The sequence below is a fragment of the Platalea leucorodia genome (genome assembly GCF_965183815.1).
Source record: "Platalea leucorodia genome assembly, chromosome: Z".
NCBI classification, from domain to species: Eukaryota; Metazoa; Chordata; class Aves; order Pelecaniformes; family Threskiornithidae; genus Platalea; species Platalea leucorodia.
In genome coordinates this window covers 52,316,919-52,338,710 of record NC_138858.1, presented here as the reverse complement: position 1 = coordinate 52,338,710, position 21,792 = coordinate 52,316,919, and the positions used below count along the sequence as shown (strand labels likewise).

Genomic DNA, 21,792 nt, shown 5'->3' with positions numbered 1-21,792 from the left:
AGCAGGATCTCTTTATGGGTAGAGTTTTTCAAGTTTTACAGAAGTATTTATAATTAATACAGAAACCCAACAAAATTTCAAACATTTGTAAGTAGTATAGAAATAACTTCCAAGGTTCCTGAATTCCCGAGGGGATCTCTCAAGCCTCCTCTAACACAATATTTGTAAATTTAGCAGTAAATCTATTTGCCTAATTTGTCATAATACATTCTACAGTCACAAAACCAAAGAATTTAATTTTTTTCTTCATTTTTACAGTGCTTCAGAACTGAGTTCTCTAATGTAAGTTATTTCTGATTTTTTCCAATTTTAAAATTTGCCTACAACGCCTACGTAAGCAATACAAAACATTAGCACTTGCTAGATTTAACAAAAGTTTTCCTGTTCACTTGAATATTTCAATGGGCTTTGCATTTTCTTTGTTAAGGACAATCCCTGTTGACAAGTGTCTCAATTTTATTGTAATCTATAACTTATCTAGACATTCTGCAAATATATCCAGATTTTTTTTTTCTGAATATATTACAAATTAATTAGTTTAATAAAATTAATAATTTTCCTCATTTTTGTGAAGAAATTATTTTTTCTTCTGAAACTGTAACAAAGTCATCATGGCTTTGCTCATCTCCTGTAGTCTCACCCCCCAACTAATTAAAAAAAAAAAAGTCATATTCTAATGCTTGTGACAAAGAGTAAAATTTTCACTGAGGAAAGAAAAAGATAAGACTAGGCAGAATTTTCCAAAGACATCATCTTCCCTCTCCTCTGCAACATGTTCCCCACTCATGATTTTGGTCCATTGCACTCTATTATCAGACCCTTGTTTTACTTTTCAGTGAATAATCTCTAGATGTGGAACATAACCCAGTCTATGTGTCAGGTAGGACTTAAAAATGCCAATATTTTGTGCTCTCGTGGACTTGTAAGTAATAGAAAACACTAGCTTTCAAATACAGATTTTAAAGAAGTATACATGAAGAAAATATATCTATTTGCCATAAGTATACAGTATAACAACTTTGCTAGTTCTTTGTTTCATTTCATAGTTTGAGGCAGTGTAGATACAGTGCTTCCATTTAAACCCTGACTTGAAATGAAGAAGCTTTCCCTGTGCCTGAGTTGCAGGACAGCTCCATTTTACTCTAGTGAAAATTCTCAGGTTCTGTAAGAGGTTATTCAAATCTATATTTTCATCTTCCTTTTGTAGACCTAGTTTGAAGGCATAAAATTTCTGCTTTTATTTCTAACACAAAGTGCAATAACTCCACCATCTATAACACTTTAATACTTACCTGTCATATGACTGAACTAACTGAAAACTATCAAAGATGTCAAGTACTTCAAAACCAGCTACAGTAAAAAGTAACAAAGCTGCTTCACTGAAGGATTTTTACCTTTTTCTTTTGCTGGTACTTACTGTTTGTGGATAAAAAGATAGTGTCATTCAAACTTCAGCTTTTTTTTTTTTGCCTCCCCAGTTTCAGCTCTGGAGGAACTTGTAACTGCTCTATACTCCTCAACATAGTTTCTCAGGGCTTTTGGAATTGGGAGGTGGGCAGGGGCTATTTCTGATAAATTGTGCCATTCAGAAGTCACTCAGAACTAAAGATGCCCATAGCTATCTGTTTCCTGCAAGATTTGATTCCTCCACAAAAGGGAAGGAACTGAATCTCCAGTCACACCATATCCTTTTAAAAGGTACAGTTCTCTACTACTGTTGGCTTCCCGCGAAGGCCCATATTCAGTTTAAGCATCCTTCCTCTTCTCATTTGTCATAACAGGCCACAGGAACCCTCCAGACCAGAGACTGTCTTTGTTCAGTTGACTCATACAATGGCACTTTGATCCCTGCCATGGACTTTAGCTCTTACCTAAATGCTTGTGCTGCCAATGCACCTGTGAACTGTAGGTTCACATTCACTACGTCTGCTACCATGACCATCTTCTGTCCAAAACAGCATAACCAGCTTTGGTCTTCTGCATTGAGACAGCATGTACTACACTCACTGTGAGAATTATTCGAGTAACTTACAAGTATATATTATATACTATTAGCATTCTAGCATGAAGTGACTTTGTTTGCTGTAGCTCTTGCTAGATACTTATCTAACAGACTGACTATGATAATAGAACCAGAGGAAAAATGGGCAAGAGGGAAGGAATACTGATCATCACAACCTGAAGTATCCAAAGAAAGGAAAAGAGGGAAGCAAGAGAAAGATACTGACTGGGATTATACTACTTTCTTAATCATTACTGCCAACAGCATGTTCAGTATAATCCATGTCTTTTTTTTTTAATTGCAAAATGTTAAATCTTTTGCACAGCTAGAAGAGAGAAATTTTCAGATACCTGCTAACAACAAATAAACATATACACTGTAGACATCTTGTGGGGTTTTTAATACTTTAGATAGTTATTTGTCAGCTTGTGAAAGGCAAGGGGAGGAAAGTCTGAAAACCTTGTTATTGGAGATAATGATGGATAGCAAAACCAGGTTATGTAGTGCCAGAGTCCTGTAATCCTAGTAGCTATTGATATCAAAGAGCATGAAAGCAGCTTTCTGAATTTGCCCTTCAGAACTCCTGTAATTCATCAAAGACTGATGTATGCAAATATTTACAGGTCTGAACCTGTAGAAGGAAAAGGAGTTCTCTGAACAGGGACTGCACTTAACTGTATGGATTATAAACATCTGATGACACCTCTAGTCTCAAACAAACAATGAAAATAACTAGGAGGTTCTTCTAACACAGATAATCTGACCTATTTTCCTGAATCAGGTACTTACCTGTCAGACAAAATTTTACCTCTTCTTGCTGCAGGTATTTGCAATTGTTCTCCCTTACCATCTCCAAGAGAAATTAGAGGTGTGCTTTTTTATATTAAACTGAAGCTTTTTTAAAAATACCACCACCACTGTAGTATTTTGCTTATAATCAACTTTCCACTATGCGTGGAAAAATCTGACAGAAATGTTTTTTAACAGAAAATTTAGAAAAAAAAGTAAGTAAGAAAGCATGGTAAAAATTGAAAATTTTAGGAAGATTCACATTTTCATAGAATCATAGAATCACTTAGGTTGGAAAAGACCTTTAAGATCATCGAGTCCAACCATTAACCTAGCACTGCAAAGTCCGCCACTAAACCATGTCCCTAAGCACCACATCTACCCGACTTTTAAATACCTCCAGGGATGGGGACTCAACGACTTCCCTGGGCAGCCTGTTCCAGTGCTGTTCCAATTCTGTAGAGCTTTAAACTACCACTAACTTATATTTTGTTAAATTGATTAACCTTAATTGATTTCAGTTAAATTAGACTTCAAGTTGAGGATATAGCTCTTGTGTTTACCCCAGCGGCGATGAAGAACCCCTGTGAACTGGACCATGTAGTTAGAGTATGCTCCAGTGAACTAATATTTTTTTTCTTCATTCAACAGGCCCTGAATGACTCCTTTACGAACTTGCAGAGCTATCTCAAGACCATATGCTCCACTTCCCAATGGCTAAAAGCAGACTGAAAATGAATTAAACTGGTGTTTAGCACGTAAGCATTCCACTTACTGGGCACTGAAAAAAAAAGACACCAGGACACAGGGCCCTGTGGCAAGAAGAAAAGAAGAATGCTAGTTGGTATTTCAGAGCAATATTTAGTAATTATTTTTTATTTAATCTTATTGCCTTCCTTTCTTCCTGCCTTCTCCTAAAATGCCCTGTGTTTTCATTTATACTCACTCCTAGAGCATGCAAAATTCAACAGTCTTACACTGCCTTAATAAAACAGGCAGGATGACCCCCCTAGTTAAAACCTCAGACTGAAACTCAGGATATTTGGTTGATTGCTAAGTCTACTGAAGCTTCCCTGCTCAGCCTTCATCAAGTAACAACCTCGCATGCCTCAGCCTGTCTTGGGGGCAGGGAAAAGAGTAATAATACTTCCTTTGTCCGGTTAGCTCTTCAGAGCAGGGACCCGTTATGCATACACACACATATCCTATCCCACATAAAGAACCTCTATTTCAGTTCAGGCTAATAGCAGCCACTATAAAGCAAAAACCAGGAAAATTAAAAAGTTACATTCCCACACCTCTTACAAAAAGAGAAGAGGTGATTGATCAAAAGAGCATTTTTGCTGTTAAGCACCTGAACAAAGTTTACAGTCGTTGGGGGATAGCTAAAATAAACCAAGCAACTGGAGAAAAAGTACAGGCCCTTTTGCAACAGCTCATGCAGCAGTATGCCATGGCTCACAGACAGGAAACCTCTTGAACATAACCCGCCATAGCCTGCATGGCAAGAAATTCTGCAGTTTATGAGATTACAGGGGTAAGACAAAATATACAAGATCTGAATACATCCCCAAAAGGTTTTCACTTCTTCTCATGGTACTGCTACCATCAACAGATACAGAAAAGTTGTGTAAAGTTAAAAGATCTTTTGAATACCTGTCAGAGGAAAGAGTAGTTTCTTAAAGAATTTAATTCCCTCCTTGCTTCATTTACACCTAATCACTGTCACTTAAGCACACACAAGCATCTTCAGCAGCACTACAGACTACATCTGAATTGTATGTTTTCTTTATAATAAAAATATATTTGAGAAGCATTGAGTCTTATATAAAATTGTCAGTTTGCTATATAAGCTTAATTTTAGTCGTGTGTATTACCCCAAAATATCTTTATAACTTTTAAGTGCCAGATTCTTCAGTACAGCTTCACTTCAGTTCTGTTTTCTTCGTTCTTTCCTCTTTTGCCTCAGTTACTATATAGTACTAACACTTTTCACTGAGAATGCTTTTTGCTTCCTCCTACTCCTTTCTCTGTGCTGTTGATTAGCTTCTTCATCATCTTCCCAGCTTGAAGAAAACCTTTTTTTCTTTTTTCCTCTTTTTTCCCCTTTTTTCTTCTATTGTCGTTATACATAGGATCATCACTGATTATCTTCTTATCGGGGATGGTCAGATGAAGGTAACTGATCTCAAATATAATGTTAGATGTAAGCTCTCCTACCCCACAAAATGAACCTCTATTTCAGTTACACCCTCTGCCTCAAATCTTTTTCACTGTCCTCTGCATCATCCTGTTCTCCAACCCCAGGGACACTTCACTCTACTCTGTTGCTGTCCCTCCTAGGACTCTTCAATTGCAAGGGCCAAGTTCTTATAGGCATTGCAGAACTGGCATAAAAATTACTGCCTTCCACAGAGGAGTGTTTCTACTGACTACCTGGCTGCATCTATGTAGAGTCTTCCCTATTAACCCAGTAAGAACCTGTAGGGAGGCAGCTGCCCCCATCACTGATTTACTGCATCTGTCATGAGGTACAGGCTCTCAGCTCCTTTGATAGACAGAAATTCCAAAACTCAGACAGTCAGAGAAAGTTTCCAGATACTTGTACTGGGAATACCAGGTGCGAGAAACACATTGGGCTAAGACACATTAGCAGCGATTTTCCTGAGAACAACACAAAAGCTCCCCCCTTTCAGAAGTTCTCATGCTATATTCAACTATGATATTTCTTAATTTTTCCTCTTTTCTCACCTGCCCAAGCTTGATATCTTTACCTGAAATCCTCTCCCTTCTTCAAAAGGATATTCTTCCCAAGCAATGCATTTCTATGCAGTCCAAACCCTTTTGCTTCCCATTATAAGCCACTTAACACACAGAGTAAGTGAGCAGTGTTCTTTCTCCTATATGGGATGAAGGCAAACTTAGATCAGTGACAGGATTCTCCTTTCTTACTGCTTTTTCTTCCCTTTAAACCATGATAAAGAAGGAAGAAAACATCATTGCTTTTCCACAGCGTCATACCTCTACAGACCATCAATTAAAAAAATGCACAGGCCATGTGCAGTAATACAAATATGATTTGCTCAGACAGTCTTGAGAAACCAAAGCAACTGGTCATGCTAGAAAAAAGTTGCTCTTATGGTACAACTAAGGATAAGGCCTCTTAGTCAATCTGTTTCTTTATTTTTTTTTTCCAATTATTTTTCACTGGGAAAAATTCAAGAGCAAAATTTCAACATCTATTTTTTTCTTAAAAAAAACCCAAAAAAACCCCAAAAAACCCAAACACAACACAACAGGCAAAATCAAATGCTTGAATCTTGCGTGTTTACAAATCAAAGACAAGAAGCTGACCAAATGAACAGACACTGATAGGAAATATAAAATGTCACTGTATATATCAGAAAGAGTAAAGCACAAGCTCCCAAACAGGTTCTGCTTTCTTGTTAACCCAGCAGCAAGTCTCAAGTTAAATACTGTAATCATGCCAGTCATTAGTTACTGCTCAGCCTCCTGCCTCCAGCCCGGAAATTAGTCTGCGCAGAGCCCAGATAGCTGAACAAGCAGTCACGTTTTATCATATAACTGAGGCTGGGAGGCCAATCTGAAGGAAAGCTACATATGTTCCATATTAGGAAGAAAATACCTAATTTAAAATAACTTAATTTACAGAACAATAAAAAGTATGCATTTAAAACACAGCCATGTAAAAAAATAACAAAACAAACCCTCTTATAACTCTGATGTGATTTGCAAGGGAAGTCCACATAACCTTAAACTATAAAATTTTAGTTAAAGAGTTATGAACTGTTGCTAAACTCAGTTTAAAATTAAACTACAGAGGCTTTTCTTACTGTAAAGTATTACAGGCAACTATTGCAACCAACAGATGAAGAAATCATTGCCTTTTGGATTTTGTTGGAAAGCATAAACTTAGTAGGTTAAAAGCATAAACTACAAATTACTATTGAACAGAATAGGCATTTAAGGAATCTTTTACAGTTATTTTCAGGTACTCCAGCTCATGTGAAGCACAAAAAAAATTAACATTTACAGCTACTGTATTAGAGAGTTTTTATAGTCATTCCCAAGATATACTACAGGAGTCATCTTTAACTGAATAATAGTACAATAAATTAGTAACTTGGTTTTTTGAATATGAGAAAGTCTAGGCAGCAACAAGAAAAGAGACTAGGTGAAATTTTATTTAGCCCTGTCCACTGTTGTGAAAGCATATTATAGGATATTAGATATGCAAATTATATACATAATTATAGATATATGTTCTATTTTTTGACAGTGACAGAAGCAAATTTAGCTTACTACCTCCAATTTCAAGTAAGGAAATGTAAACTTTTAATTATAATAACTCCATTTCCAAAACCCATATAATGTAGCTTAAATCTCGTATAACAATAGCATTCTACACATAGAATTGAAAGGCTAAGACTTTCAAGGACAGCTAAGAAATATGGATGCCAAAATACTGGTGTTGAATTCCTTCACATGGCTTGAATTCTGCAGCTTAAAGTTTCACAATAAATTGTAAGAAAGCAAACTTCAGTGTTTTCATCACCACAGAAGTTAAGTTACAATAACCATATGTACTAGAATCTTTCAAGTAGGTCAACCTATTTCAAGTATAAGCATTGTTATTAAAAACTCTGAGCCATCATTACAGCTGGAGCGTGTCATATGTATTAACATGATTCCACAGTCCTGAATCTAGACAGACAACAGAAGCGAATCTTAATGAGGAACGATTGCTTCTATCTGGGACAAAAAGCAATAAATAAAAAAATATCTGAATGCAATCAATTACAAAAAATCAGAAATCAATTTGCTACATTACAATTCTATCACATTATAGTTCAGCTATAGCTATCATCCATCTTGGATACATAGCTTAGACTGTTGAATTTGGACAAATGTAAGCACCATCTGAGCTACGGCTCAAACTATCAAGCAACCTAACATTGTCCAATCCCTTGAAAATCCATCCTAAACTGACAGACTTGGTAGTCTCTTACTTTAGCTACAAGGCAGGTATACATTCTACGCAGACATATTTCTGATAATGGTTGTAAATATTAACAGTTTTTAACAGTATAATGCTTCCCATTTCCCCACTAAGCAAAATATAAAAGATTTGAGTCCTTGCATTTGGTTCATGAGAAGCAACTACAGAGAACAGGCTGGATGTAACACGTAACAGCAAAAACATAAACCAACAGTGATGAATAGAAGCCCATAAATCTGCTTTTAAGAATGAAAGTGACAAGCAATTAGAGACAAAGAAACGAGTTCATCCTTTACATTTCTCTGTTGCTTGTGACATCTAGTGGGTATAAAACAACCTGGCATAGCAAACAGAAACTCCTGCTTTTTCAGTGTTTGCCTTAGTTATTTCCTTCGCTTACATGGAAACTATTTCCATTTCACAGTCAACACATAAAAAAATGGTGCAAGATATTTTCACAATTTATATACACCTTTGAAGACTTCAGAGCTGAATTTGAAACAGAGAATTTCACAAGATTCCCTTCAGAAGCCATTTCTAAACACATGAATGACAAGAAGGTGTTTGGGAGCAGCCAGCATGAGTTTACCAAGGGCAAATGTTATCACTGCTGTCAACCCTGAGGTCACTAGTGCCGAGGACAAGGAAAGGGTGGTGGATGTTGCATGACTTGAGCAAGGCTTTTGAGACAGGCTCCCACAGAGAGATTGTGATTCGCAAGATAAAGGCTGAATAAGTGAACAATAGATAAGGTGAGTGGAAAGTTGGCTGGACTGCTCGCTCAGAGAGTTGTGATCAGCAAAGTCCAGCTAGAGGCCAGGAAACTAGTGCAGTCCCTTAGGGGTGAGTACTGGGACAAATAATAGTTTAATGTCTTCATTAACAATGTGAGTGATGGTACAAGAGCGTGCTCTCAGCAAGATTGCAGATGACACCAAATCTGGGGCACCGGTCAATATGCTGGAAGGCAGGGCTGCTACTCCGAGTGGTCCGGACAGCTTAGAAAAAATGGGCGGACCGTTATCTCATGAAGTTCAGCAAAAGCAAGGGAAGTCTCACATCTGGGATGGAATAACCTAATGGAACAACACATACTGGAGGCCAGCTGCCTGCAAAGCAGCTCTGAGAAAAGCATTATGGATGTCTTAGTAGACAACAACCTGAACATGAAGCAGCAGCGTACCCTTGCAGCAGAGAAAGCCAGCTGCATGGGCCTTCACCAAGATGAGTGCAGCATACAATCCAGTGAAATGGTCCTTCACCTCCATTTGGCACTTGTAAGACTGCATCAGAGTACTGTGTCCAATTTTGGACTCCCAATACAAGAAGGAAATTGACAAACTGAAGAAAGTCCAGGAGAGGGCTACCAATTGGTCAAGGAACTGGAGAACTTGCCCTGTGTGGAGAGGCTGAGGGACCTGAGTTCATCCACCCTTAAGAAGAGAAGGTTTCAAGGGGACTTTAATGCTGCCTGTAACTATCTGTTCAGAGCATACAGAGAAATTGAAGCCAGAATCTTCTAGAAGGTTCACAGCAATCAGACAGGAGAAAACAAATACAAGCTGAAACATGCAAAACTGTGATAGATATTAGGGATTTTTTTTTTTTTTCTTAACATGAGGGTGATCAAATACTGGAACAGGTTGTCCAGAGATGTTGTGGAATCTCCATCCTTGAAGGTGTTCAAAATCTGACTGGACATGGACCTGAGCAGGCTGATCTGATTAGACCTGCTATGAACAGGTATTGGACTAGGTGGCCTATGGAGGTCTCTTCCGATTTAAATTATTTTATCAATCTAAGAAGTAGACTTCTGCCCTGAGTAGGTGTCTCGTCCACCGCTAATGTGAATTAAGAATGTATCTTTCTATTTCCTATTAAAGCAAATGATCCCATTCCCCTTTTTAGTATTGACAACTTTTTGAATATTTTAAAGGAGTAGGATAACAATGCATACTAGTATTCAGCATTTCACACTATGGCTGCTCAACTCTTCAGCGCCCTTTTTGATGAGAACATGTATTTGCAAACACACCAACTTGGAAAAAGACAAAGAATACTATTTTTTCTAAGCTTTTCAGCATCATCTTTGATTATTCTTGAAAACTTCATGTTAAAGGATGTACAACATTATTGTTTTCATAAGCAATCCTCACTATATCCACTTATTAAAAATCCATTCTAAACAGACAGTAATTTGGGTTACACTTATCAGTTTGATGCACACAGAATACGTTCTACAATTATATCTAATGTTGAGCCATTCTACATTACTGTATTTCCCTAGTCTCGGTTTCAAAATACAAACAATGCTCTGATTTATTAAAAAGCGAGAAGTACAGATTTCTGAGAGTGGAAGCAGATTTATTCTTAATCACTATATATGGACTTAGTGCCTTAATTACTTGTGTGCTAATCACACAGTGTAACACTAAAGATGTTTTGTTCAGCATTGTTAAAACTGACTTTGTCAGTATCTCTAAGCCCATAAAAGAATGCTGAGGGATTTCTCCATAAAATTTTAAAATCAAAGCCTAGTTTAGTCCCCAATTCAGGAAAGCACTATAAGTTAAGCCATGTCTAAGACGTTTTCTTCAATAAGAATGGTTTTAGGAACTGATCTCAGTATTATGGTAATTGGTTATTTTTTGCTCCAGCTCTGACTTTCTCCTGTAAAATAGAACCAGAGCAAATAACTTCCCAAGTTCCTCTTATGAAAGAGGTGTTATACAGAAAAACTATCCTTCAATTAGTTACACTTTCACAATTCTAACACCATCAGCAATTTTGCTGTAATACTATTTCACATAGCTGATAACAAGAGATAGCTCATCTTTTAACTATTATATGAACAAAATAAGCAGCCTAAATTAGCTCAAATTCCTACCAATTGTGAGAGCTTTGTACTTGCCAACCTAGAATGTGGCTACCAGGCTAAAAATGAAGACACTTTCTAAAATTACAAATAATAAATGGTTTACTGGAAGCTTACTGGCTCAGCCAGAAAATACACAGCATAAAATATGTACATACGGTGTTGATGCATATAACCGCTCATAATTTTCTTCTTTATTTATTGCTTTTACCTCTTTCACACTGAGGGCCAGTAAATCCGTAGACACATGCACAGCGATTAGCTCCAATACACCGTCCACCATTCTGGCAGCCGTTTTCACAGACAGCTTTAATTAACAAAAAAAAGTTTTAAATGTTATAGTAATGATATTTCAAAGATTACCATATGCAGTAATCAAAAATAATTTTTTTCGTCTCAACTGCTCTAAGTCTTTCTGGACCTGAAGATCAAACTGATCTCCCTCCTACCCATCATCACCAACAATAATGATTGTTCAAGTCAAATTCCATTAGCCCAAATTCCATTAGCACCTGTTTAATGCTAATTGCAAGCAGCTGTTTAATTAATCATGTTCAGCACAGATTCTTAGCAGATGTTTAATATTCTGTTTAATTCTTAAACAGTTGCGCAGCTCTAGTCACTAATCATAAGAACTTATATCCATCATTGAAGTTAGCAGATAAAAACTCAACTATTTTGAAGTTTTTGAGTGTATGAAGTCATGCTATTCAGTCACAACAGCAACAAACCTTTCAAAAAGGGAGGCTTGGGGAGTCTAAGAGACAGATAATTCAGCTCTCAGGGTTGATACCACTGGCAGAAGAAGTGATGTTTAGAGCAAGGGAAAAGAATTACGGGTTTAACTCATCTTTAAGTACCTTCAAAAACTGTGTTTCTTATAAGATCCCAACAAGAAATAAAATTATTTTTGGAGGGTATAAATCCACAGTATATCTAGATGGAGAAGCTACTTTACAGTTGTGAGACTTCAGAGCACCCACTCATGCTATTTATCAATGGTATGAATCAAGAACAAAGCCTCCTGCCAAAGCACTGAAATCTTTTGAATTTGAAAGGAAGACAGTTCTTCAGCGAGGTTGAAAAATACCATTAAGAGAGTGCTTTAACTAATTAATTCTGTCTACTTTCATGCTCATTGCTTCCAGGACATACAGCCTTGTTCAGAATTAGCATGTGTTCCAAATGAAAGTGTTTCACCTTAAAGGAAAGCCCCATTTTTAAGTGGCTCTGAACAATAGCAGAGATTTGGATCTAGAAGTCTCTAGGCTGCCTTCCTACACAGGTTTCCCCAGTTTCAAGGTGGCCTTTGTAACATATTTCAGTGTCCACTCCAAAAGAACCTCAGCAACCTAGAGAAGCTAAATATTTCAAACTGGAAAAAAATGTACACATGCCTCCTGTATCACAATGGGGAACATAAAATACACCATTTATGTGGAAATGTGATAAAGCCTTACTTCTTATTAAGAACCATAAAACTGAATTACTTTTTACTGTGAATGCATATCTTATGCCATAAAATGAAAATACTTCTCTGCATGTGTTACATTACTGAATTAATGGACAATGACACATCGGTGAGACAATTAACTTCAGTAGAGTTAAGACACAATTACATTTTAGTAAAAAGAAATAAAGGCATATTTACATTTTTCAGACATTCATTCCATACTGTGTCTATAACATAAATACTCAATCTTACTTGATATTTTAACTATCCTATACACTGAGACCAATCTCCACAGTTTGTTCAGATTTTCTGGATTGCTTTAGAGTCGCTGCTTGAAAATTCAATCATCTTTTCATTTATTCACTGGAAATACGCCCCGTCTGAGAGCATGCAGGTGTTGACCCAGTATTTTAAAATTAGCAGGAAGGAGTCAGGGACTCTCAACAGTAAATCTGACTGTGACTAGGGTCACACTTTAGGATTACAATTTTACCAAAAATTTTAGAGAATTTTATCCAGGTAGAAATAAAGCAAGAACAAGACTGCTCTCCAGCATTTGCAAAAATGACTAAGACAAAAGGATGTTCTTCCACACTATTCAGTCTAAGTGTTCTTCACATAGCTGCCTTTTGTTTGTCTCTCGTTCCTTCAGATTACCTTCAGCAATTAATTTCTCAGCTAATTAGTAACCAGCTGGCCTCAGAATACACTCTGAGTCTTTCTTCATCCCTGCAGCCTTTAGGGATTTTTATTGTTTGCTAAATTTGTATAGCTTGTAAACACTGTACTGTGATAGGTAGAGCTGTGCAAATAATTGACTTTCTAGCTTGTCTGCCAAACCAAAAAGGTATCCAAAAGCTTGAACTGTATGTAATCTTTTTCCTTAGCCAAGTAGAAAACAGAAAAACATGTTTTAACCTAGCAATTAGGCTGTTCTTCTCAGATGGAGAAACTTCATCAAAGAGAATGAAAAATCAGTGATCCTCTGGTAAGAAAAGGACAGTGGGATGTATACTGCCATTGCTCCCAAAGGATTTTCCAAAACTATTTAGTGAATTCAACCCCTAATTTGAATTTTAGAGAATACAAATGCACTTCATGCATGAACTGACTTTCAGCTAAACGCTATACCCCAAAACAGCATTAAAGTTCTCACAGACATTTCATTGTATTTCAGCATATCGGCTTTTTTGTCTTCCTACTCTACCTAAAGTAAGAAGGCTAAGTTGCAGGACTTAGGTGGATTTAATTTTAGATGCAACAGAGCAGTTACTTACGCTGCCCACAGTAAGTTCCGACATAGCCCTTCTGGCACTGGCATCGGTCGTCCATGCATGTACCGCCGTTCATGCACCTGATGCTGCACTGTTGTTCTGCAGCAGGGCCGAAGCAGAGAGATACCAGTGTTAGGCAAAAATACCACATTGGGAATCAAAAACAGAGACATCTGAAAGCAGACACGAGCTTCGTACAATATGTGCTATGTATTTAAGTGTACACTCAGGTATTCTTGTAACCAAAGCCATCCAAGCTGTAGCTATTAGTCAGCCATTACTTTAAAAGCAACCATGAAGAGTTTTGTTGTGAGTTTTCCATTACTATATTTAGAAACTTAGAACTTTTAGTTATCTTGGAGGATGTACAATCTTCATTTCTTAGGAAAATGGACTCAATGAAAATGTTAACACCACACACATTTATATTTAAACTTGCTTATCTCTTTAAACACATTTTTTTTCAATTTGTCACACAGAGTAAACATGCACACATGGTATATCAAACTTTATCAAAAGCTAGAGATATACCAAAGTGTAAGTTACATGCGTGTATGTAGTAATGACAAGTTATTTTTAAAGAATTTACACAGCAGTTATTTTTGAGTTGACACTCGAAGAGAATTACTTAAAATGAAATCTCTAATGAAAATAAATATAGTAAGTGCTTACTGGATTTCGATCCACAAGTAGGTGATATTTGTCCACTTGCACAAGTGCACATGTTAGGACGGGAACAAAATCCATCACCACAGCTATTTCTACAAATGGCTGAGGAAGAACAAAATTAAAAAGACAGTGATTATCAGTAACCCTACTCTTAAACTACAGGGAAAAAAGCTAAAACTATGTTCACAGCTTCTTTTTCTAAAAACAAACAAACAAACAAAAAAAACCTCACAACCCTTGAATGTCCAGTTCATTGGGACAGTTAATATACATGCAAAATTAATTGTAAGTTAAATAAAGCAAACTGAACTTTGGTATAATCAGTATCTCTGACAAATTTTAAGACAAACAGAATCAAATATGGCATATTCAAACATTGATCTGACCACTGACACCAGATAATCAACTCTTTCCCTAATTAGAAATACCAGCCTATTACACTAGTAACATAGAATTATTAAAATTATATATTTTCAACCACAAGACCTGTAGAAAGCTTTACTAAGAATCCAAAATTTGAATGAATATAAACAATATAGATCATAAATACCAATTTATGGTATGGCTTCTCTCTTATAATGACTATTTTAGAGGCATTTTAGGGTCTCTCTTTTCTAAGATTATCCATCCTTTACACAAAGCTGTTTTGTGGGAAGTCAATGTCCAAACGATGGGCTTTGCAGATTTTGTGTAGTTTCCTTAAATATAGTTTTCTGTACTCAAATATTTCCACATTGCCATTTAGAAACTAACTTGATAAAAATCTCAGGTAAGCCTGATCTACACCATATTACGTGTGCATAATGTGCATGCTGTTGTGCTCTCCCCTGAGGCATCGAAGTCCTGCCTTCCCTTCTCACTCACCAGCCAAGGGAGCTCCATTGCACAAAGGAGCGACAGAACCAGAAAAGAGTTAAAGGCTAAATCCAGATTCTAAAGAAGATCCAAATGAATACATCTAAATAATTTGCTGGATTAGCAAATGCATCAAAAGAGAGCCTGAAACATTAAGAGCTGGTATGGCGCATGAGGACCTCAAAAAACACGTATTGTGCAAGAGAGAGCCTGTAAAGCAAAAAAACAAGCAAGAATCACAGTTTCTTTGTAAATAACTCTAGGGTTTTGAGAGAATCAAATAATGTGGAAGCACATCTCTACTGAAGGACTACAAAAGGAACAAATACCTCCAGTAGATAATTTGCCAAGAACATACCAACTACCTAAAAAAACTGTCTATATACGTTAAAAGGAAAGCAAAAAAACACCTGGCCATATACATTAATAAAAACAACAAAAGAGATAAGACCTTTCCCAGAATGCTTGTGCTCCACTTCTGATTTAGAAAAACACGCATAAATGAGACTCAACTCCCATAAGGAAGCAAATTGTTTTCTTGCCCCATTATAGAATTTAAATATGCCTCCTGCAAAATTTACATGCTCCCTTTTACCCTTTCTTCACCAAATCAGAAGTTCTGTACTGATGCTGAACATAAGCAAACTAGACCAGATTTTGTAAACCCACATCCTCCTTGATATACTCCGATAAAGGCCTTATTGTCTTTACGAGAGAGGAGTAGACAAAGCCACATTAGTGGTCCACTGACACCACCCTTTGGGCATCAAAAAGATGCAATGTGGATCATCTACCTTTATCATTAAATTCCTCTACAACTATGCCCTAAATGTGAAGGCATGAGACATGAAAGAGTTTGTGGGATTTTGCTATTTAGTTGAAATTAGAGACATACTACTGACTGATACGAAATACTTTTTCCACTATCAGACGTAAAAGTGAGAAATTGGACTTGAATTTAGAGCACTTGACAAACACAGGGAACAGGGCTCTTTTCCTCCAATCACCGTTCAGTCCATCTTTATACAAGGTAGCTCAATATCCTCATTAAGTGACGTCTACATTTACACCATTTTCTTAGTTTGTTATCTGTTAGGGAATAATTTTTTCATCAACTGGAAGCCTTATAGCTGAAAGAATATTCTAAATGTGTTTTCATCAGTACAGTTTATTTTATTTAAAGAAAAACTAAACCCAACCAGACCTTTGTTTTTTAGATAGAAGACCATTTTTGATCATAAATATGTTGCAGACCACCAACAACCATCAACAGGTTATCAACTGAAAACACTGTAAGGTCAGAAAGGTTTCTTGTTGACCTACCACTAGCTTATAGATCTCTCTTCATCAAATACTACTTTAAAATCACCAGTTACAATCCGCACTAGTTATAATCAACGCATCTCCAATAAGAAGTTTGCTAGCTTGTCCATCATCCTTTGCAGTAGGCTTCCTCTAGCTAAACAACTCTAGCTAGAGGGACTGCCATCTCAACAAATGTTTAATGTGAGCATAGAAATCAGTGCTCTTAAACCTTCACCAAAAAATACAAATCGCAGCCAATCTTACAGATGGTCTGGCAAAATCATTCACCCTTCAAACATGTTAGAGAGCTGCAATTAGGCCTGTCCCCCGGTAAGTAAACAGGAGCTAAAGGATGTCCTTTGTGCACATAAATTACCAGTAAGTCAAAGATTATTCTGGATGTGAAGAGACCTGAGACCACGGGCTCAAGTGACTGAGAGTCACAATTTAAGGATAAAAAAACCTCCAGTTTACATTTAAGTAAGCCAATATTATAAGAGATGATAAACGTGAACTGAACATTTTTATGAGCTCCTCTTACTCCACAGTGGTATTGATACCAGCATCTTCCCCTTAATGACACGGTTAACCTTTTCTAGGAAATGCTAGATCAACCTGAGATGAAAATCAGTGATACATGGCACAGTTAAAAGAAACATTAACAAGGCAAATATACTCATGTAAAACAAACAGGCATGAAAAGGCTGACAGTCCCGAATCATAAGGCAACAGCCCGAAAGTCTGCTTTAAGTTTGGCAGATCTTGGCTTACCACCCATTCCTTCCCTAGTTTAGTCCTGGATGCCTCTAGTTTGTTAGATGAGTATTACAAAGACCTTCATTCCTTACGTAGAGGGCACTATGTTCTTGAACCTGAATTCTTAAGTTGAGCATACTTATTAGCAAAAGCGATGGTGACAGGATAGGATGAATGGGAACAGACTCACATTAAAATTCAAGGACTATAAGAAGCATGTGTCTAATATCAGCTTTTATCTAACAGACAGAAAATTCAACTTAATTCTCTATTTCCTTTCTAGGTAGACAGCGTTCCCTAACCAGAGTATTGAGCAGATTCTGCGCCCCCGCCCCCCCCCCCCCTTTTTTCTTTCCAAGCCGTGTCAACAGCCACATCTGTCAGCACAGTACCTATTATGACCAGGCAGTAATCCGAGTCTACATGCTTTATAGCTATTAAAACAAAACTAAAAATGACAGGCAAGAGAAAAAGCACCCCAGAGGTAAAAAAGTTTTCCATTTGACTGTAATTCCAAGCCTAGCACAGAAGTTTGACAAAACTTCAGATCTAATTTGCTTTATGTCAAGAACTTTAGTCTTTTTTTTTTTTCCTGTTACGACAGCTGATTATTTGATTTATGGAAGGTATTTTCCTTTTTCCTTTGTTGTCATGTTCTTCTTTTTCAAAAACTAAGTGGACACATGCCTCTTAAGAACACAGCAAAGAACATACAGCAATTTGCTAATCTTTTGATTACAAGAAGCGTGGACCTGTAAATCCATCATTGTTTTCTTTTTCTTTTTTTTAAAAATAAGGCAAAAGACAGAACTGAATTATCTTTTCTCATACTGAATGGAGCAGTAACTCACAAAAGAATATTTATTTTTATTATTACCCCTAGGGCAGTAAAAACTTGAAGTCAGACACTTACGAACAATGCACTGATTTCCTCCAGGGAGCGTTTTCCATCCAGGGCAACAGTACGAATGGAATCTAGAGCCACACACATTTGGCCTGTCACACAGACAAAAAAATAAATGTATATACAAAAATATAAATGAGTGTAAATAGAATCCAAAGTTTTATGTACACACAAGGGAAGAAACCTGCCGCATGAAACAAAAAAAAGGGTAGAGCAAAGATGTCTACAAAAAATCCTCCCCAAAGGAACAAAATTTTCCTCCATTGTAAGGCGTTCCAAGCCATTTTATTTTGTATTAGTTCAACTGGTTAGTACAAAGAGGAGAGGCAGACTAGGCAACAGCATGTCACATTCATCCCTGGTGGAACCATTGAGGACATACAAGGGACAAGTTTGGCTCTGCATTCACATACAGTCTTCGGAGTCTTCCTACAAAAATTGGCTTCATGCTGCCGTCTGACACAAGACAGAAGGGGTGACTGGTCACAAACATTAATAAACTAATTCAAATTACCAAGAACTCCCCAAAGCATTAGAAAAAACAGGTTTTGCATAGCGTCTCAGGGGAAGCCAAAGTAAAGTGAATGTCAAAGTATCTCAATATTGTAACATGCTTGAATAAAAAGCCCGATGGGGTACATCTGTTAGTTGCAACGTAGCCCCGCACAATGTCTGCTTTTAATACAATCGCACTAATTAAAAGACCGTATTTCACAGCCGAGGACAAAACATCAAGTTCAATTAATCACAGTTCCTCAGTCATACAAAGGGGCCGGAGGGCGAGATGTGCCGAAAGCAAAAATGAAGACCGCAGGTTCGGCCCTGAGGCGGGGGGGCGGCTGCCGGGCGGGGGCTGCTCGCCCGGCGCTGGCCGGCGGAGGAGGAGGAGGAGGAGAAGAGGAGGAGGAGGACGGCCCGGCGGGGCCAGGCGGCAGCCGGCCGCGGGGAAGGGGTTTCAGGCTGCGGAAGGCAGAGGCCCGAGCGCGGCGCGGCGCGTCCCTACCCGCGGAGCGCGTCCCTACCCGCGGAGCGCGTCCTGCTGTCCTCGCCTGCGGACCCGGCCGGCGGCGGCGGCGGCGCTGCTGGCCCCGTCCTCCCGGTACGCGGCGGCGGGGGAGATGCCGCCCGCTCCTCCCGCAGGGCGAACCGCCGGCGGCGGCTTTTGTTGCCCGGCTGCTCCCTGCGCCCAGAGCGCCAGGCAGCCCAGCCACAGGCAGCAGGGCGGCAGCCAGAGCCACCGCCGTCTCCCCATCCTGCGGCTGCCCTGGTGGGAAACGGCGGAGGCGGCGGCGGGCGGGGAGCCGGGGAGAGGTGTGCCTGTCCCGCACCGCCGGCAGCGGGCACGGCTCCGCTCCTCGTCGGGGGAAGGCTTCAGCCGCGGAAACTCTTTCTTCTCTCCTCCCCAGCCTGCCCTGCCGCCGCAGCCGTCAGCGGGACGCGGTGATACCAACAGCGGGGTCCACGTTGCATCCCCCCCTCCTCTCTCTCCAAAGAGAGGGGAAAAAAGGGGGGGGGGGGAACCTTGAGTTGGTTAGGCTTTTCTTTCCCCCCTCCGAAAAAGGAAATCCAACGGAACCACGTTGAATTTCCCTAGAAAAAACAAGAACAAGATAATAATTAACAACAACCGCGTCCAAAGAAACGTGCCCAGATGGACTGCGAGGAGAGCAAACACCCCTGCCAAGCCCGAGGGGCGGTTTTACAGCTGGCTGGCGGTGCGGGAGAGGTCGGCAGGCACCGGCCCCGCCTCCGCCGGTGCGGCGGCGGCCCCGGGGGGAGGGGGCGAGCGGCTCCGCGGGCGCGGGGCGAGGGATGCGGGACGATGATGATGGTGCGGGAGGGTGATGGTGCGGGACGATGCGGCAGTGCCTCCGCCCTCGGCCGGGCCAAGGGGAGCGGAGCGGGCGCCGCTGCCGCCGCACACGTGGGGCTGCGGCGGGGGCCGGGAAGCGGAGGCGGCGGGGGAGGGGAGCGAGGGGGCGGGCGGCTGCCGGGGGCTGCGGGGGCGCGGAGCACATGGAGGGAGAGCGGTGCAGGTAGGGCTGGCCCCAAAGGGGAATTCTGCGCTTTCCTTCGGCGCCCCCTCCTCTCCCAAACCTCTGGGAACTGTACCGTGAAATGTATACGGCCCCGCCGTTGCGGAGAGAGTTACAAGTGAAACCCCTCCATAGAAAAGCGCCTGGGGTTCAAAAGAAAGGTCCAGGTCGAAGCTGCAGGATGAGGCCCGGCCCGGCAGGGTGAAGCCTCTGGAGGGACCGTGCCCGCACTGCCCGCACCCACCCGGTGCCGAGCAGGGGCGTCCGAAGCGGGAACTCGTTCCCTTCCTGTATCGGTTCAGCCTCGTCTATCGGTCTTTTTGTCAGCACGTCGACAAATTTCTTCGAAATACTTGAAAAATGCCAAGAGCTAAGAGACTTGGAACTGCATTAGTTTGTCGTTGCCTTCAAGAGTAGTTTTGGCAGGTTCACACCTTAAAGTTTTACTTGTTTTCTCTTATGCTGTTTCTCTCTGCATAAGTGTCTTAAAGTAAATGAACAACAGAAAAAAGAAAAAACAAACAAACAAAAAAAACCCCACCAGCTTGGCTAATTTTGTACTTACTTTTTAAGGCCAAAACCATGCGTTTACCTAGATGTGCTGAATAGTTAGCCACCAGAAAAAAGCAAACAAAAGCAAATGGTGTGTCCCTGCTGATAGTCCCCTAGTGCTCCCTGTGGGTCATTCTGATAACAACAGGACACAATCTGCTTTTGTCATCTAAGATTTATCGCCTTGAATTACAGCTATACGGTCGAGCACCTCACCATACATACCATGCCATACTGTGGCAACCAGGAAAGTTGTTTTTTTTTTGTCTTTTAGAACAAAAAAAACCATGTAGCAGCTTCTTTTAGCTCCATGTGCATATTATCTATCACATCTAATCCTGGAATGAGAAGCAGGAGCCGTGTTTTGTTATCTCTGAAATAAAACCCACTAGCTAAGAGGTCACGAAGCCATTCCCTTATCCAAGTCACTGCCCTACTTTGATGATCCAGTGTCTCTAATAGAGGCTCCACTTACAGATCTATATTCTGACTGATCCGGAGCTAATTTTGTTCAAATTTGGAAGGTTAGCAAAAGTAATTTTGCATGGGAGCATCTGAATCTTTAAAGGTAAAACCTTGAGAAATTAAGGGAAGTATTTAATGAAGGTACTATTTAATGAAGGCAACTGGGTAGAAGAGTTCAGGAACCTCATGAGTGTGGGTGAGGCTTGGAATTTCTTCAAAACAGAAGCTCTTAAACCTGCCATGAATGAGATGCGCCTAACAAAGCCAGGGAGAGAGAAGGATTCCATGCCTGTTTGGGTGCATAACTATCTCAAGAAAAATGCAAAGAATAAGCAGGCAGGCTACAAAGAATAAAAAGGAAAGAACTGATCTGAGATAAGCTTAGGGCCTTGGATATCAGGAAGCACAGAGATAAAGAAGTAAGTCCCAGAAGTTAAACAGAGCTACATCTTGAAAAGGACAACACAAGAAAATCCTAAGGAAAAAAAAGACCAGTGAAACAAACAACAAAAAATGTGAAACAGTTGCACAGCAGCGTTGGGCTAGAAATTAGGAGGGAAAGGTTATGGTTCAAATCCAAGATATATATACTTCTGATTGTTTGGGTTTTTGTTTTTTTTTTTACTTTGATATTGAGCACAGGAAAAAAAGCAAATGGTCAGCAGCTACCAGTGATTTATAAAGTGATTTCTAAAGCTCAGAGACCCCCTTGAACTCAAACCAGAAGAGGAGTAGGTAACACCTTTCTAGAATTTTGAAAGGAACTAGCACACAAAACTACAAAACATTCCATAGCAAGGAGTCTTAATTCTGATAAGATTGTGCTATAAATGGTCC

At 39.5% G+C, this 21,792-nt stretch overlaps 1 protein-coding gene across 1 annotated transcript in view; it reads right to left on the bottom strand.

The window, feature by feature from the left end:
- The window catches only part of FBN2 (fibrillin 2), a gene marked incomplete at both ends in the record, with an annotated part of 178,819 nt that extends 159,665 nt beyond the window's left edge, over positions 1 to 19,154 (bottom strand). Inside the window, 5 exons of the mRNA XM_082335529.1 lie at positions 10,898 to 10,993; positions 13,417 to 13,512; positions 14,086 to 14,184; positions 17,912 to 17,994; positions 18,925 to 19,154. Of these exons, the coding sequence (XP_082191655.1) occupies positions 10,898 to 10,993; positions 13,417 to 13,512; positions 14,086 to 14,184; positions 17,912 to 17,994; positions 18,925 to 19,154 (604 nt within the window). The remainder of the gene's footprint in view (positions 1 to 10,897; positions 10,994 to 13,416; positions 13,513 to 14,085; positions 14,185 to 17,911; positions 17,995 to 18,924) is intronic.
- Positions 19,155 to 21,792: the final 2,638 nt, after the last annotated feature.